This window comes from Ictalurus punctatus, chromosome 6, assembly GCF_001660625.3.
Source record: "Ictalurus punctatus breed USDA103 chromosome 6, Coco_2.0, whole genome shotgun sequence".
NCBI lineage: Eukaryota > Metazoa > Chordata > Actinopteri > Siluriformes > Ictaluridae > Ictalurus > Ictalurus punctatus.
In genome coordinates this window covers 26,313,229-26,332,848 of record NC_030421.2, presented here as the reverse complement: position 1 = coordinate 26,332,848, position 19,620 = coordinate 26,313,229, and the positions used below count along the sequence as shown (strand labels likewise).

General features: G+C 40.2%; 1 protein-coding gene across 6 annotated transcripts in view; it reads left to right on the top strand.

Annotated features, from left to right (window-relative positions):
- Positions 1-19,620, top strand: part of grb14 (growth factor receptor-bound protein 14) — a 71,891-nt gene that overhangs the window by 28,514 nt on the left and 23,757 nt on the right. For 4 of the 6 annotated variants that reach the window (XM_017470314.3, XM_017470313.3, XM_017470309.3 and 1 more), the window contains one exon: positions 14,612-14,695. The exons of 1 other annotated variant lie outside the window; for it this stretch is intronic. In XM_017470314.3, the coding sequence (XP_017325803.1) occupies positions 14,612-14,695 (84 nt within the window). The remainder of the gene's footprint in view (positions 1-14,611; positions 14,696-19,620) is intronic. One more of the 6 variants, XM_017470311.3, reaches the window with a different exon arrangement.

Below are 19,620 nucleotides of genomic sequence, written 5' to 3'. Positions count from 1 at the left end.
AAGAAATCTTTCCCTTATCAGAAATTGTATATTTCCACCTCCACAGGCTTAATACCAGGATTGAACAATCACCCTATTTCTAGCTATGTTTTACATAAAATTCAGGGGATACTAGCTCTAACTCAAGGTACTTTATCTTTATACAGTATCTTAGATAATCTAGCAAATCTGTAGCTAGGTAGTGCATTACCAACATGTTCTGTATCTATAGTTCAGATAAATATGCTTCCTTTAATATTCATACTAAGTATTCTTCAGTAGATATAACAATAGACTGAAATGGACAACTCACAGCTGTTGTATTTGCTGTCATGACAGTAACCCCACTTCTTATCACTTCAGCAGTTTTTTAATTCCTTTTTTTCCCCTTGACGTTTTGAATCAAATATAGGAGGCCATTTGTATAGTAAATGTACTCATGGTAGTGATGAGCATGAGGAATTCCAAATGAACTTTTTTTTACAGCTTACATTCCGCATATGGAGTGAGGTCTTTTGAAACATCAACATACTATTCTATGTTTTAAACGTTGTATTTAAAATCTACAAGTTTGGTCCATTAAATAATAGTAATATAATCATGATGACTGAAACATTGAAGATTTTCATTGATTAATTTTCCTTCTGTTTCTCCTGTTGGGGGTCATGGTGGCAACAGGCTGAGAAGTTCAATAAAGACAGAGATAGGAACTCTCCAGTGGGTCCAAGGTCTGCTCTGGGGTCTTTTTGAGTGAGACATGCCTGTTACAGCTGTAATGGCATGGGTGCCATTTTAAGATGCCTGAATGATCTCAGTTGGCTCTGCTTGATTTGTCAGAGCAGGTTCTTTAGTCTTAGGCTCTCCCAGATTGGTGAGTTCTTCTAAAAGCTTCAGAGAGTAAGCACAGCAGCCAGAGGAACCTCATGTCTGACATCTGTATTTGTGACCATTTTCTTCTAATTGTGACCATATGTGAGGATAGCTTATATATATACACATGGGCGTAGGAGCCATTGTACATGGGGGGGCCCCCTGCATATTTCAAAATCTAGGTTTTGATGTCCACCCCCCCCTCCACTTTTTCCTAATCTCAAATTTTATTTCGTATTACCTGCCTGTCTCAGAGGATTTCTGAGTTGGACAGTCTCCAAATTAACCCCTTCCACAACTTTTAGAAACATAATACAATAAATAAAAACAACTTTTGCTATAATAAGCGAAGGGGTAAGACTTGAGTAGCTAGGGCTCCCTGGGCTGACTGCCTGTTGCCAAGCTTGATGAGACAAGCTTGTCTATCACTGCAAGGTAACAAGCAAAACCTGGTATGGATTTTCAGAGAGGTGGCTACTTACACAATGAAAGCAGAATGGATTCATTTGGAGATGACTCGAATGTACCGTGACCATCCGTGGAAAAAAATACTCGCATCCTGAGGTGAGGGCGGTTACGATACAGCATTCAGGCGCTCTTGAGCACACGAACGTACAGATGAAAGATATACCACTTCATAATTGAGGTGGGATATTGTAGCTATTTCAGCCCATGAAATTGCTGATTGTTTGCTGGTTTTGATCGACAATAATAATTAAGCCTATTAAACTGTCAAATAAGCTAGCTAGCACACCAAAACTGTGTGCAAAATGTTCACACAGAGATGAGCATCCTTCAGTATTTTAAAAGGAAGAGGACAGAGGAGGATGAACAGCAGGTCATAGAAGTAGAAAAGACTGAGGAGAATGAGCTTGTAATTGTATGGATAGCTACCAGTTAGCCAGCTAGTTCACATCACACCATATTGGATGTTTGTGATGTGGGCACCATCGTGTGAGGATCGCTCCTACTGTTGGTGAGTTGGAGCTGTGAGTTGGAGACTGAGAGTTCTCATAGCTTCAACTCACCAACAGAAACAGCAATCCTAACAAGATGGCACCCATGTCTCAACATGCACTGTGGCTAGCTACATTAACTAGCAGCTGTTCTTAATGATTATAGTAGCTACTGTTTTAAATGAACAATTCTCTGTTTGGAGTAATAAAAAATCTAAATAAAAAAGAAACTGTCATGCCACGGCAAACTAGCGACTCCATTTCCCAGAATACACTGCAAAGTACAAAAATGGCCGATGACTACAACTCCCAAAAGTACACACAGTCATGTCACCATCTCCTGAGGACTAATCGCACACACCTGTTCCCAATCACACTCACAATCACACCACACTATATAAGAGACTGTTCAGTCACTATGTTTTAGTGAAGTAATACGTTCAGCTGCTATTATCTCTGTCGTTTACCAAGCCAGTCCATTGTGTTGTTATTCTGGTTATGATTCTGCTTTACACTTGACCTTGATTTCTGCCTTGCTTGCTCTAGCCTGTTTACCTGATTGCCTGAACTCTGCCTGTCTTCATTGTTGTTTTCTCCTTGCCCTTTGGATTATATGCTCTTCAATAAAGCTCTTAACTGTGATTGCATCTGTCCAAAACCTCAGTACTTTGCGCATACCATGGATGCAGCAGGAGAGCAAGGAGAGTGTCACACTGGGATCTTCATATCAGCTTTTGATTCTGTGCGTTTTCCCAAGTGGTACCACCTGGATGTTCCAGCTCTCTTCAATGGCTTTGAGGTATATCCCGATTGTATATCCCAATCTCCTGCTATGCCAGTTTTATTTTTCTAGCCTGGAGAACCCCAAGCCCACAGAAGAGCAGTGAATGGGATTCATGCTATCCTGGCTCACTGGCCCAGCCTGCAGTTGGGCAGAGTTCCTAATTACCAAGAGGACTGGCGAGCCTAGCAGCGTAACACTGTTAGTAAAATTTTTAGTTCAGGTGTTTGGAAGTCCCGAGTTTAAACCTGACCTGGAAAAGATGTTAGGAAGGCTCAGCTAGAACCCACTCAAACTTTCACCACCTTTTACAAAAGGGAGCTGGCAAACAGGATGGCCTCCACAGTTCAGCCCCAGGTCGACAGGCGATGGAGGTAACACAGACATGCAGGACTGAGGGCTGCAGTAAAGAAGTCAACCTACAGTGTCCAACATGCTGTAAACTCGGGATACACAAATCATATTTCTGCTCCCAGGAATGTTTCAAGAGCAGCTGGCATACGCACAAACGGCTCCTCAAGAGAGCAAGAGCAGCGTTCCAGTCAGGGTTCACGTGGTGACCTCCTCCCCAGAGCTCCAGCATGAGACCCATAAGGGGGTCTCATCTCTGGAGTTCCAGCATGAGGCCAATGAAGCAACCTCAGCTCCAGACCTCAGCTCCAGAGCTCGATTCGGAGGTCAACATGGCAACCTTCTCCCCAAATCATGAGGTCAATGAGGCGACCTCCCAAGCCAAACTCCAGCCGGATGTCAACACGGTGACCTCATCTCCATAGTTCCAGACTGAGACCCTCAAGGTGGCCTCCTTGGCCGAGCTCCAGCCGGAGGTCTGCGTGACGACCTCATCTCCAGAGCTCCAGCCTCAGACCCAAGAGGCGGTCTCAACTGTTAGAGGTTGAAGAGATGACCCCCCAAGACATGTTCCTGTTTGAGGCCAATGAGATGACCTCCCAAGCCATGCATAAGATGTTTCCCCACTGTCCCTCCCCTACTGTGGATCTCATTCAGCCTGCCAAGTCAATGGAGAATGTCGCTCAGTTTCCCTGCTTGACTGGTGGCGCTGCTCAGCATCCAAATAAGCTTTACAGAGCTTTATCTGAAAGGGTTTAAACAATGTTTTTCATCCTTGTTCAATGAACCATAGAGAATTATTGTACATGTACCTGTTGAATAGTCCTTAAGACATGAACAGTTTACAGGAGATAGGAAATTAAGGTCACAATTACAACAATTTAGCACACTAAAGAGAACTTTCTACTGATTCTGAAAAACACCAGAAGAAAGGTGCCTAGGGTGCCTGCTCACCTGCGTGAACATGCCATATGCCTGCTGCAGGTAGGCATGAGGACTGCAGATGTGACCAGAGCAATGAACTGCAATGTCCGTAATGTAAGACACCTAAGACAGTGCTACAGGGAGACAGGAAGGACAGCTTATTATCCTTGCAGTGGCAAACCAGGTGTAACCATGTGTCCCCCCAGACGTGATCGAGAACTTGCAAATGCCTTATTGGCAGAGTGGATTATCATCTGGGTTACGCATGTAACCCTGTTCCCTGAGAAGGGAATGAGACATTGCGTGAGCTTCACACTGTAGGAAGCACCCTCGCACATGCCTGGTATCTGAAGCTTGTGTAAAATCATGCCTATTTATAGGCCTGTCACGATCAGGTGATGTGGCAGTTAAGCATGTCATGTAATATAAAAATGGCACCTGTGAACCGTGCCATCAGTCTCTATTATCTGAAACAAAGATGCAATTTACAGGCATGCCCCAGTATGACAAAGCAACACATTTTCTCGTTCCCTTCTCAGGGAACAAGGTTACATGCATGATCAAGACGTTCCCTTTCAAAGGGAACTTAACGTTGCGTGAGCTTCACGCTGTGGGAATGAGAATACCCACTTCATCATACTGAGGGCACGGCCTGTTCAAAAGATCCGAGCCCGAGGGTCACTGCAAGACACTCAAACCTGGGGTGGAATGCATATCTAGGCTGTAATATCGAATGAATGTGTGCGGCGTAGACCACCCCGCCACAGCACACACATCCTGTAAGGGTACCCCTTTGGACAAAGCCTTCAAGGAGGTGACCCCATAGTGGAATGAGCCCTCATGCCCAGAGGCGTAGCGAGACCACGCACCTCATAAGCGATAGAGATTGCTTCCACTATCCAATTAGAGATGCGCTGCTTAGACACATCACCTCTACTATCACCGCAAAAGCAGATCAGCAGCTTCTCTGACTTATGCCACTGGCCAGTGAGGTGGACATAATTACAGAGAGCCCTTACTGGACACAGTAGGTGCAGTTTCTCTTGTTCCTGTGTGAGGAAGAGTGGAGTACATTCAGGCAGTTGCCCATCCTCTCTAACACACGGTGACCTCTGAATTAAGGAAGAAAAATTTCAGTGCTAGAAATGTGGCCCACATTTCTAGGCGATTTATATGTCACTCCAGATGAGGGCTGTTCCAGAGACCACGAGCTGGACAGCCATCTAAGAGCACGCCCCAGCCCGTGAGGGAGGTGTCTGTCATTACCATCTTGTGATAAGGAGACACCCCTAGAGTGTGACTTGAGGCTAGAAACCAGAGAGACACCTCCAAATTCTCAGAGCACGTAGGCATCGCCATGTGTCCTTGATTACTCTCAGAGGTTTCGTCCTCAGACAAAACCCCCGACTTTTCAATCACTACTGAAACGGTCTCATGTGCAATAGGCCCACTGGAATGATGTTGGCTGCTGCTGCCATAAGCCCCAACAGTCTCTCATAGAGACTGAAGGGAATGCCCAGATCCAGCTTTATCTTGCTCAATGTTGATAGGATTGACCCTACGCATGTTGCGGATAGAAATGCCCCCATCATAGTAGAATCCCATATAACCTCTAGAAAAGTTGTCCTCTGCACTGGAGAAAGAATACTTTTCTTGAGGTTCAACCTGAACCCCAAGCTCTTCATGTGGGCGAGAACAACATCTCTATGTTGAATCGCCTGTTCCCTGGATCGTGCTAGAATTAACAAGTCGTCCAGGTAGTTTAGTACACAGATGCCCTGGAGTCGCAATGGAGACGGAATGGCATCCATGCACTTTGTGAAGATGCGAGGGGATAAAGCTGGCCCGAAGGGAAGAACCCGATATTGGTATGTGTTGCCTTCAAACACAAACCGTAGGAATTTCCTGTCACTGGGCAATATTTCTATGTGGAAATATGCGTCTTTTAGAGCTATCGTCACAAACCAGTTCTCAAACTGTATCTGTGGAACGATAAGTGTGAGCATCAGAATCTGGAACCTGTATGTCTGAAGAGTACGGTTCAAATGACAAAGATATAAAATTGGCCACGTACTCCCATCATTTCCCTCAGGGAAAGAGTTACATGTTCTATGGACCCTTTGTCCAAGAGGGATCTTAGTTCCTGCGCTAATGTCGAACTCTGCTCTGTGCTGATATCTGTGGTGAGCGCAACTCTCAACCGAAAGGGGTCGAGCTCTGGACCCGGTAACTCTTTTCTACAGTAGACAGAACCCATGGAGACACATTTGGCAGTAGTTTCCATGCTAACTCTTCCACATTCTGTTGGAGGGAAAGCATCAGATTTTAGTTGCCCTGTGGCAGCTCACCGACCAGAGAAGACTGAAATATATATATATATGCACACACACTACCGGTGAAATGTTTGGAGACACTTGACTGAAATCATGATCTTAAAAAACTTTTGATCTCAAGGTGTATGATTAAGTGTTTGAAATCGGTGTAGACAAAAATATAATTATGCCAGCATATTCATTTCTTTCATTAGAAAAGTAACATTTTATTTACAAATAAATATTTTTTAAGTGGATGACTTGGAGCAAAATATTCCAGAAAAGGAGCCAATAAGTGTCCTTTAATACTAAAAAAGCATATCAAGGTGATTCCTCAAGAAATTAGTTTAGAAAATTAGATTAGAAAATGCCAAGAATACGATAAAATATCAATTTTTTCTAACTAGGCTAGTTTGGTGTCACTAGCCAAAGGGAGGCACAGCTAAGCTATCATTGTCTAGGCTTAACTGCTACAGTGCCATGCAAAATACATTATCTTTCCTTATGCTCTGCTCATATCATGTTCACGTAAACTGGAACTCATATAGACATTTACACACCTTGTTTTGCTGCTCAGCATTAGAGGATGTTACTGTTTCAGTTTCAACCCCTTTACTGGTTAAAAAAAAATTGCCGTATATCCAGTTTTTCCACACTTTGACTGTGAGTTAACTTTTGGCAGAATTGAGAGCTGTCAGCCAATAAGTCGCAAGGGTTTCCACGTATTTACTTGTAATCCCTGTCTGATTGTTCTCGGCTCCGTTCACTGAAGATCTAAAATTACAGGTTACTCTTTTACTGACGTTCAGTTACATAGTGACAAATCACTCCAAGTGGAGAATTATTCGGGGCTAAAGAAAAAATCTTTGGGAAAAAACGTGATTTATTTTAAAAATGCATTTTACTCAATATTGTTTTTTTAACACTAAATTCGTAACACAAGTAACAATTTTATTGACATCAGTAACTGTAATCAAATTACATAAATGTACAATGTAATGTGTTACTTTACTGCATTAGCATAAAAAGTAATTAAATTACAGTAATTTGTTACTTTATAACGTTACTCTGATTACAACATAGGCCCACCTCATTCTACTGGATGACGTACTAATTAGGTGATCACCTGTATCAAATCTTAATTAACGAGAAAAATGATTAAAAAACACTTCTGTGGTCATCACAATCCTCTTGCAATAGGACCAGCTGGATGGAAAAGACAAAAGTAATTGCAATCAAAAAATAACGATTTACCATGCCAAAAGAGTTTAAAAGGAAGGTTTTGAGTGAGGAAAAGAAGGGTTCAATTCTGGCTTTACTGGCAGAGGGATACAGTGAGCGTTGGTTTGCTTCCATCCTTAAAATTTTAAAGATGGCAGTTCATAAGAACAAGGTCAAGCAGCAGACATTGGGGACAAGAAAGCTACAGAATGGCAAAAATGACTCTCCACTAACCCAGATGACTGCCAACTCATTCAAATGTCACTCAACAACCATAGAATGACATCAAGTGACCTACAAAAAGTATGGCAAATGGCTGCTGGGGTGAAGTGCATGACGAGGACGGTTCAAAACAGGCTCCTAGGGGTAGGGATGAAGTCATGCAAAGCTAGAAAAAAGCCAGTGAAAAGCATTGAGAAGCAAAGAAGAAGCAAAGAAGAGCCAGGCTGAGGTTTGCATAAGACCATAAGGATTGGACCCTAGAGGACTGAAGCAATGTCATCTCTTCTGATGAGTCCGATTTCAGCTTTGCCCAACACCTGGTTGTCTAATGTTTAGATGGAGGCCTGGAGAGGCCTACAAACACAGTGTCTCTTACAAACTGTGACAATTGATGGAAGATTGGTGATGATCTGTGGGTGCTTCAGCAAGGCTGAAATCGGGCAGATTTGTCTTTGTGAAGGACGCATAAATTAAGCCACATACAAGGTTGTCCTGGAAGAAAACTTCCTTTTGCCCTGACAATGACTATGTTTACATGGACAGCAGTAATCTAATTATTGACCTTACTCTGAGTAAGACAATATTGTGATTAAGGTGTTTACATGAATTTCTTTTAGAATACTCCTTTCATGTTCCAGTTTTACATGTTATAGAACATAGTTCGATTAACATCACATGTCATTAAGTCACCGCGCCACACTGTCTGACGTCACTCCAGAATTTCACGTATCAACATACAGTTCAGCTTCATTATGGTACCATAAACAGTTTTGGGTGTTTTTATTAAAAATTTTTACGAACGCTTCAAGTGCAGTTAATTATTTGTCATGCTGTACATGCAAATAGACAACTGCTTGAAGCCATGGGCTACATCCCAAACCGCATACTTACCGTCTATATAGTAGCCGAGATACATGTATTTCTCCTACTACAGGCCTATAGTAGGCAAGTACACGGTTTGGGATGCAGCCGTACTCTCTTGTTCGCCATAAAACGGTTGAGCACTGAAGTGTGTGATTGTGTCCTGTCACAAAATGCAGTGAAAACTCTCACATGACATTAATAGTGTGATTAAGGTGTCTGTAATGTCTGTAATGCACGTCGATAATGCGACTAAAACAGGAGTACTCCACATGTCTTCATTCGATTTGTGTTTATTTCGAGTATGACCTTAATCGGATTAAGGTAATTAAAAATTGCTGTTTACATGGTAGTTTGTTAATCAGAGTATTGTCTTAATCTTGTTAATAGTGGATTACTGTTGTCCATGTAAACGCACTGAGTGTTCCCCAACTCTGAGGAGGTCAATCAAGATGTGGATGAGGACACCAAATCAAGACACTGTCATGGCCAGCCTAATCTCCAGACCTGAACCCAATTGAAAACCTCTGGAATGTGATCAAGAGGAAGATGGATGGTCAGAAGCAATGAAACAAAGCCAAGCTGTTTTAATTTTTGTGCCAGGAGTGGCATAGTCACCCAACATTACGTTTTAATTTATTTATTCATTTTCATATGATTCATTTACATGTGATTCATATTCATGTGATTCATTTACATGTGATTCATTTGCCTTTTCTCTTATCTCCTCCCTTCCCTTTCCCAAATATTTCATTGAGAAGAAGAAGAAGAAAAAGAAACCCCCCCCCCCCCCCCCCCCCCGCCCCCCCCCGGCTCATCATGGCTACTCAATAACTGTCGCTGGCTATATAAATATTATAAAACCCAAGAACAGGCACAAAAATTTAAGTGGGAAGTGTCTGTAACTCCATAAAGTATAAAATAAAGGGATGCCATTTATAAAAAATAATAATAATAAATTAAAATAATAAATTAAATAAATAAATAAATAAATCATATAAGTTAGGAACGTATACAATACCTGTCTTTGCATTAGAATACCAGCAACTATAATATATCTACCGTTCGCATCAGCGATAACGTTAGTGGACGAAAACTGTAACCTTTTGTCAAGTAAAATAACGACCCCTCCTACTTTCAAATTAAAGTTCGAGTGGAAGACATTTCAAATATGTAAAAACCTTAGATCTCTTGACAGGATTACCTCTGACGTTCCAAGAAATAAATCTTAAAGGCGTGCCTGTCCCAGCCGGAGTGGGACCCCCCCTCGCCCCCAGCACACCCAAAGTCTCCATAAAACAAAGGGAGACAGCAGTGTTTCCCACCAAGAGTTGTCCACAATGTGAAAACAACTCAAAGAGTAAGCTGAACTAACCAACTAAATTACCTAAACAAAAAAAAAATTCCAGTAAGAGAAAAGTCCCCTACTGACTTCAAATCTGATAAATAGTCTGCGCACTTTAACAAATATAATGTCCTTACCTTTTAAAGACTTGTAACAAATAATATAACACAGTGTAGCACATAAAGATGAGGAAACAACACTAATAAAATAAAATAAACTCTAACCCAGTCAGAGCATCAAAACAGAGAAGCACGTTAATACAGAAGTACATTTAAGAGGAGTGAGTCCACAAAATCTAGACGAAGTAATGCAATGACAATATCTTCAATAAGAATCCGAATTCTGTAGATCTGGAAGGCCAAGTACAAAAAAAAATAAAAGTGAAAAAAACTCCACTATATAGGTGATGCAATTCATCCCGATATCAAGAGTTCAATGTAGACTCCTGCTTTCTCCGCTAAAATAAAGGCCTTCTGGAGACCGTTATATGTAATGCGAAGCCGAGCTGGGTGAAGTATTCCATAGCGAGCTCCCTCAGTACCACGAAGTTGATGCCGAACCTCGTTAAACGCGGCCCGGGCGAGGGCCGACTTGGCTGTGTAGTCAGGGAAAACTGAGATGGTCAGATCCCTTGTTTTAATCCGCTGGAACTCTCTCGCACAGCGTAAAATATCAACACAGTCACTGTAATAGTGGAATCTGCACACAATAGCTCGTGGTCGTTCACCAGGCTTGGGCTTCGGCTGAAGGGTTCAGTGGGACCGGTCCAAAACCGGTAGTCACCCAACATTAATGTGAAAGACTAGTGGAAAGCATGCCAAGACGCATGAAAGCTGTGATTGAAAATCAAGGTTATTGTACCAGATATTTGTTTCTGAACTCTTCCTATGTTAAAACAGTATAGTGTTGTTTAAAAATGAATATGAATTTATTTTCTTCGTTATTATTCAAGGTCTAACAACTGCATCTGACAACATCTTTGTAGTTATTTTGACCAGTTGTCATTTTCTGTAAATAAATGCTCTAAATTACAATAATTATATTTGGAATTTGGGAGGGAATGTTCTTAGTAGTTTATAGAATAAAACAAAAATGTTCATTTTACCCAAACACATAGTACAACCAGAAAAACCGATAATTTTGCAGTGGTTTCATTTTTTTTTTTTTGTACAGGTGCATCTAAAAATTTTTTAATATCAAGCTAAAACCCTGTTAGGTGGAGGTTAGACTCATGTTTGGACAGCCTGAGGAAGTTAATTCCACCACCTGGGTGCCAGGATTGAGAAGCGTCCTTCCTTGTACCTTGCTGGATGTTCGAGCCAACACTAGAGGCTCAAAGGGATTGTGGTGCAGAACATAATAGATAAGTGCCTTCATATAGGAGGAGGCTGGTCTGATTATGGCTTTGTAGGTAAACATCAGTGTTTTAAATCTGATGTGGGTGGCAACAGGAAGCCGGTGGAAGGAATGCAGCAATGGTGTGATGCGGGAGAACTTGGGAAGATTGAAAACAAGACTTCTAGATGCATTCTGGATCTGTTGCAAGGGTCACAAGTCACACACTGGGCAGACCTGCCAGGAGTGAGTTGCAGTACTCCAGTGTTGAGATGACAAGAAAAGATCATAGTAACTTCAGCCACAAGAATAGATTCCAAAACACCAGAGATTTCAGATTTCAGACAAGCAGAGCTCCGTACCAACCTCTCCTGTAGGATCTCCAAAATAGGACAGAAACTATCCTCAGTTGAGAAGTTTCAGAGCAGAGCCCATACTGTGTGAATGAAGGCCCGAATAGATCTAGTCCCTACCTTTACCTTTTAAAGATCAGCTTTTTCTGTAGGATTTGCTTGACCACTTCTTGGTTTCAACTGACTGCTGAAGCCATGGTTCGCAAAAAGAGTTTACAAAGAATGTACATGACATTGCCAAGAACAGGACTCCAAAATCAATGAAAGGACAATAAATTGATGCAAGGACAGTCACACCAAACCATGTGGCAAAATGTGTTGTGGTCTGATGAGTCCATGGTAGAAGTTATTGGGCATCTAAATCTAAAAGATATTTTTGGTGCAAAAACAAGACTGCTATCACTCAAAACACCATACCCATGGTAAAACATGGTGGTGGCAGCATCATGCTTTTGGGCTACTTCTCTTCAGCTAGGACTGGAGCTCTATTCAAGATAGAGGGAAACATGGAGAGCTCTATATACCAGTCTAGTTTGTCACAAAAGATGCAGGGTCAACAGAAGAAGAAGATAAAGATTTTGGAATGGCTCAGTCAGAGCCTAGATCTAAATCCTATTGAAAGTAGAAAGACTTAAAGAGGTCTGTGATTTAACATAGTTAAGGGGTGTGCACACTTGTGAAACCTGGTTATTGTAAGTCAACCCTCCCCAAGCCCCCTCCCTCCCCCTTCTATTTGTATTTGACTTGAATTTTGTTTTCTGTTTTATCACATTAAAAGTTTAACAGGGGTATGTAGACTTTTTCTACATCAACTGTATGTTTCCAACAGGAATGTCTATGAATGCCAGAGTCACTCAAATCAGTATGGGTACGTGATCTCAGCACAGTCATTCCTCTCTTGTAGCCACTGAGTAAATCTGTACTTTAGTACATGACAGGAGCTGAAGATAGCACTGCCTTTTTCTGGCCTCTGCTGATGGAAAATGTTTTAAACAAAAATATTTTTCTAAAAACATATTTAGTAATGTAAGAAGCATACATTTGAACTCTAATCTATAACTGCTTGGAAATTATAAATAGAGCTATTGTTGCACCCAGAGTTGCCCTATAGCAACTGTATATGGTAACAGCTGCATGGCTCAGGATATTGCATCTCCTTTTAGCTTACGTTATAGAAATATAGAAAACAATATGCTTTGAAGATTCAAGATATGTGCATATGCTGTGTGTATGTGTGTATGTTCTGTATACTGTACAGTATATGTGTGTCATTCTATAAGCCAATATGTAAACTGTGGCATGGTAGTTAGATCGCTGTCTTTCTTGGCCTGTGTGCTGATTGGTGCTTGTCTTTTGTGGCCGGTCAAGGTCAGTGTCTCTGAGGCTGCCTATGTTTTGGGAATGGCAGAGACTTTCTTATCAAAGGGTTCTATTTAATTCACTGTATTTCTTGCTAGCTATGATAAGTATTAGCGTCTGCCTGTCTGTGTTACCATCCCTGATAATTCATGTGAAATTAGTGGAGCACATTGTTATACTTAACAGACAAATAGACAGACAGGCAGAGAAACAGACAGGCAGAGAGACATATAGATAGATGGTCAAACAGTGATCGTGCCCATTAGACATGTGATGGACATTCAAGAAGATCATATCAAACTGTAAAACAACAACAACAACAACAACAAAACAAACTAAAATGTCAGCAGATTCCTAAAGCAGATCAGGGGTGCCAACACAGTCTCCCTGTCTCAAACTCCCACAGATCCTCTTAGGAAAAGAAGAATATTGAATTCTTAATTTAAAAGTTCTTTAATCCCTTCTTCCCCTCTCTGGTTCAGACTAAGACTAGACTGACTATAAGCAATGTGTGCTGGAATGTGGGTATGTGTCTATGTCTGTGTGCTTCTGATGCTGTATCTATGGACATTTGCTGAATTATAAAAGTTGTCCACTATAGTTGAGTTAGCTGGGTAGCGCCAGCTATTGCTAATTTAACCCAAATTTCATTTCACTGATCTTAATATATTTTGAAAAGTTTTGTTCACTAAAGGCAGCAAGTTATTAACAGCACATTTTCTTTAAGAACAGCCATGCGAACAGGATGTTAGTGCATACTTTAATATTTAAGTATTTAAATTGATTTTGTATATCTCCCTCATAATTTTGAACATATCTTGAGGACCTTGTTTTGTTTTGTATAGATGTAAAAATCATGCTTTGCCATTTAAAAACTGCATATTGTCACGTCTCTCTCTCATAGACACTTCCTTGGTCTAATTTTTTCTCTCTCACACACACTCGTCCCTTACTATTCCCTCTCTACTCTCCCTCTTCTTCTCCTTTCTTTTATCAGCTCAAATATCCATTGTCCCTTGTGAGGCTCAGCTGATGTCCTCTGTGCTATGGGGACAGAGGTTGCCTTTACCATACTTCATTAGTTTATTTAGACACCTCTCCCTGTAGTCTCAGATTTTTTCACTAAAAAATTACTGATTATTTTTCTTGATTATGTATATTGTGCAAATGTAATTGCAGACTTACATGTATGTTCTCAGTATGATTTAAATACAATGTTACGTTCTAATGGGAATTCCAATGCTGCTTAAATGTCTTTGTCCCAGGAAATGTGGTCTAATTATACTGTTTGCTCTGTAATATGACCCAATAATACTTAGGGCTCTGAAACAAAAGAAAAAGTATATTTCTGCCTTGTTTAGTTCTTCAGAGAGGCAAGTGAAGTATGGAACTCATACCATCCTTGGATGCCTTTTTGAGGGAAGGTTTACATGTTGTCAGCAGATAAAGTTACTGTAGGTCTTTTCCCTGACCTTCACTGTTCACATTTAGCTCCTCAGTGCTTTATCAGGAGTTTTTATTAGAAGGGAAAGCTTTTCTTACGGGAAAAAAAACACGGCATGTTTCCAAGGCCACAGGAGGAGTCTGAGTTTCAGTCTCGTACAGACACTGTGCCTGCTACAACTCCAGACATCTGGACAGGCATTTTCAGCTAGCTAGATCTTCAGAAATATTTAGCTGAGCAAGGAAAGTGACATTTTTCAAAAAAAGATAAAGAAATTGGATGGACGTTTTCTGCCCAGCAGCCTGCTGAAGAGAGCAGTATGAATTTCCAAGCCAGACGAGTCACGCTGCCTGCCATCACTCCACTTTGCCTGCAGAAGCGGGTAGGAATACAAACACTTTCTTGTACAATCAATCAACTAACATCTGTTTTCTCTTCTTTGGACAAAAGTGTAGCAGACCAAAACACTATCTAACATTTGTTTGATTGCTTACATGTGCTTGTTTCATCAACTTTTCTCTAATATTAGATATGGTTTAGAATGTGGTTTTCCTGTGTTGTGGCGTGTTTGGAAGGCTGGTCTTGTGGTGGAAACCATAGACATTTATTCCCTCCACAGAGTTTCTCATGCTGGAGAGCCTGATTATGCAGGAATTTTGGGAACAGAAACATTTCATTCAGTTGCTCCTGCTCCTTTGAATCTGTAATTCTCATATAATAGAAAATGTCATCTGTAATTCTCATATAATTGAAAATGTACTGATTTATCATATTATAGTGTGATGTGCCTTTTGATATCATGAGGTTCTGTAGGCTTATTACAGTTCACTGACTACCAGTTATGCATCCACGTTCATGCACTTAGCGAAAATGCTGTGTTTCCGCTGGAAAACCAGATAATTTCATGGTCCCTCATTATGAGGAATCATCAGTGCAGTTTAGAGAGCAATCCAATGGGACAGGGTGCCGTGGAGCACGTTAAATTCACACACTTGTCCCTGTAGTGAGACAGGAAGAACAAGCTGTATGTTTTGTGAGAGTTTTGCGTAAGGTTGGGTGTCAAGTGCATGTGCATCAAACGGGTTAACCCCTTAAATGCTCGAGAATCTGTGGATCCAGATTCTTATTCCACAGTTTTATGAGGACTACATGTATTTCCCATTTAGTTTGATCATTATTAGTTTTATTACTAAGATGTCAGTGAATAACATAACCATAAATGAGAAAGGGTTCAAATCATGTGGAGAAAATTCAGAAGAAAGCACATGTGTGGATCCAAAATATTTGTCTTGTGCAATGGACAATTCACTAAGAATTGAATTAACAATTATAGCCAATTTAACAGTTCTAAAATGTAATTTCGAGTTGTGTGCATGAGAAATGTCACAGCTGTTCAGAGATGTCGGAGCTGTTTGGGACCCTGCCATTCATGCCGAGAACAAGAGATGGATGGATGGCGAGAGACTGAGAGAGCATTGGATAAGTACTGGCCAGGCTAAGGCCAGTTGTCTGATTCTTAGATAAAGATGCAGCTGTGGGGTGAGAGGTCATACAGAAGGTCTAACAGAAGGCCAGACTCTAGTGAACTGGTCTATACTGTCCTGTCCTTGAGTTCAAGACTGTAAAGCATCTCTACAGGCTGAAGAAGGGCTAACCTGGAGAACACATTCTTGTCTTCATTGGAGTTCAGCAGTTCAGTACACATCGTTCTGCAGTGTGCAGGGTTAAATGGCAATTCTAACACTTTTTTGTGACTAAGCATACCCAGTTTGTAACCCCTTAAACCCCTTAATTTCATCATGCTTACAGTACAACTTAAAAATAAACTGGATGAACAGTATCAATTCTGAAACTGATCTGAACAAACAAATTAAAGCTGTTTAAAAGTTTTTCCCCCCAAACCATCTCTTACTTTCGGTTTGCAGTCAGGTTCAAGATGGGAAACAGAAACTTCAGGGCACAAAATGTCTGTCATCTATATTAATCTAAAGTAGAATAGAATGTGTTTAAGTCTACTCACAGATACATCACTGCTGAATGATTACTACTGAAAATACTTTAGTTCTAAAATTCCCTTTTACAAAATGTGCAAATGATGTGAAATAATGCACTAGTGTCTGTGAGGAAAAGTGAGGCATATTTATTTTTCTAAGAAAGCCACTATAAAATGTGGTTTGCAAAGACATCACACTTTTATTCCATTATTCTCTGAGGAATGGAAAGATGGTGCAGTGTTTGTGTTTTGTTAAGGCACTATACACCCCTTAGGCAAAATAAATACATTTATAAAGGGTTGTAAAACAGCAATACCTCCATGAGAACTAATTAGGAACTGGAAAGAAGGAACAAATATTTATCAATGCAGTTCCTTAATTGCATTGTACAATGAGATGCTGACAGTTGGTGCATAAAGCTGTCATGGGTGTAATCAGGTTACTGCTAATCTTATTTCCTTGTTTAACTGAGCGATAGACTGAGGGAGACAGTCTCTCAGTGTTCTACTCTCCCCAAGCATGCTCTGCTTCAAAGCTTATCTCTACACACGGAGAGCCAGACACCCATTATACACACATTTTTTAACACTTGACTTGTGGACTTCCTCTATCTCAGGTTTTAGAATATGCTGAATGGAGCAGCTGAGTTAGTTGTGTATGTGTCTTTCCATGTGTGCATAAAGTGTATGATTGTATGATTTAGAGGTGCACCAGGAACAAACAAAACCTGAACTGGACCTGCACAAACTCTTCATTCCCACTTACCCTTCACAGAGAGTAGAACTGAACATACTCAGAAACCGATCGTACACATGCGTTTACTTTAATCGGCTACTATGTCGATAAATGGAAAATTCATTTATCTTAGATAAAATTTGTAATACATTTGAAAGTGGGAATGGAGTGGTAAGATTTGTAATTGGCATTCCACATCAAAACAGCATGAAAGCCAACATGCTAGAAAGAATGAGAAAAGAGAGAATGAGTGATGAGAGGTTGTTGAAAATTGTATGTAAATATATATATATATATATATATATATATATATATATATATATATATATATATATGTGAAGCCCTGTGCATGTACGTGTGCATGTGTGAGTACGTGAGAGAAAGAGAGAACGATACTACTGAATGCAGGTCTTTGTGCCCAGTGATAGTACTCGGCACAGCTTGCTCTGCCCTTACAGATGTTTTATCTGCACTCTGCATTGTGCCTTTATCACACACACACACACACACACACACACAGACGTGCTGTGTAAAAAAGAAAAGAAAGAAAAATCAATCACTAACTAAAGACGTCATTTAAAGTTATTAAGTGACAAACTAAAACGTTTCAGCACTGCACCAGACAAATGGGTTCTCTAACAAGCAGCATTTGAGGATATCTATGAACTGTTGTTTTTTTTAGTTAGTTTTTTTTATTCTCCCTCATCTGTCCTCAAATTTGAAAGGACAGCTCACTCAGGGATGCCAAATAAGGGCACAGTGAGAAAGCTGAGCCTCTGCACGGTACTGCATGTATATTTAAGTATCTAATCAAAGAAGAGTGAACTGTGGCCACAGATGTGTGTGTTCTCAGTGAGGAAGAAATGGGCATTTGAGTTCCCCATATACAGGGCTGTGAAAAGTATTTGTCCCCATACTGATTTCTTCTGTTTTTGTGTATATCTCATACTAAATAGTTTTAGATCTTCAAATGAAATACAACATAAAACAAAGGCAACCTGAGTAAACACACAATACAGTTTTTATATATTATTTTTTTATTGAAGCAAAAAAGTTATCCAACACCTATCACAAATGCGTAAAACTAATTGTCCCCTTAAACTTAAAATCTGATTGTGCCACCTTTAGCAGCAATAACTACAACTAAACACTTCCGATAACTGGAGATCAGACTTTCACTTACTTCTAGGACTAGGACTTACTCCTATGCTTTGGATCATTATGTTGCTGCATAATCCAGTTGTGCTTGCATTTCAGACTGAAGTATTTCAATCACCTTTTTCCTCATCATTTCTGGAATTTCTTTCAACTTTGGCATAGTGTGTTACTGGGTAAGACCTTTTAATGAACTTCATGCTGTTGATAAAGTTCTATTTAAGTGTTGATTTGATTGAACAGGGTTTGCAGTAATCAGGCCTTGTTGCGTCTTGTCCAGCTGAACCCCATTATGAATGCAGTTTCATAGATTTGGAGAATTAGTAACTACGGGGCAAATACATTTCCACACAGGCTCAGTTGGTATTGGATAACCTTTTTGCTTCAATAAATAACATTATCATTTAACACTGTATTTTGTGTTTACTCAGGTTGTCTTTGTTTTAGCTTAGATTTTGTTTACATTTCTGAAACAATTTAGATTGAGATATACACAAAAACAGAAGGAAAAAACTTTTTCACAGCACTGTACAGCACCCAAAAAGTGTACAGCAGATAACTACAACTTAAAAACTTGAGGTTTGAGCTCAGCTCATGAAATGAGTGCTCTTTGTCATCATTCAGAAATGCACTGCTTTTTTTAAAAATTGACTTTGCAACTGTGTACCCCAAACATCCACATACAAAATCAACGTCATGCATACAAATCTGGAAGCCATTTTAACTGTACTGATGCTTCCTGTGACACTAAAGAGGAGAGGAGAGTCATGATTTAATACAGTCTGAATTTGGTGTATGGACTATATGTTCCACAATATCTGTTTCACTATATCTGTCTGATACCAATGCAAGACACACCCTTCAGCAGTGGAGACTGAAAAGTATTCCATCTCCACAGGCTGCATAGGAAGCGAAGACACTTTTGGTACTTGATCAAGTCAGCACTGATTTGAAGCTTTGACAGTCTATGAAGGAACTGCAATCGTACAAATCCAAAAACACCCTGTCTTTTGGGGTCTCTAAACAGCACTTATTGTTTCAAAAGTAGATTCCTTTTAGAGATAAGGCTATCACAGGAGGTGAGGATTGGTGGGTGAAAACAATTTCTAGCACCTTGCAGATTTTGCTTTACTTTGGTAAAGGAACATAAGTAGCAGGTGATGCTGCTTTAGACCAATGTTGTAAATTCCAAAGGTTCTTCACTTTGTAAAAATAGTTTTTACAATCTAAATAGTGTGTACAAACAGAAAGTAGCTGCTGTAATAACTCTAATAATAACTAATAATGCTGTAATAAAAATAAGTGTCAGTGCCTTATAAGGCAGATGTTTGTTAACTCTGATGTGGCAGTGAACAGTTTGTGATGGCACATGTCATAGTTAACCTGTTGAACTAAGAGTATTAATTGTACTATTTTTTTATAG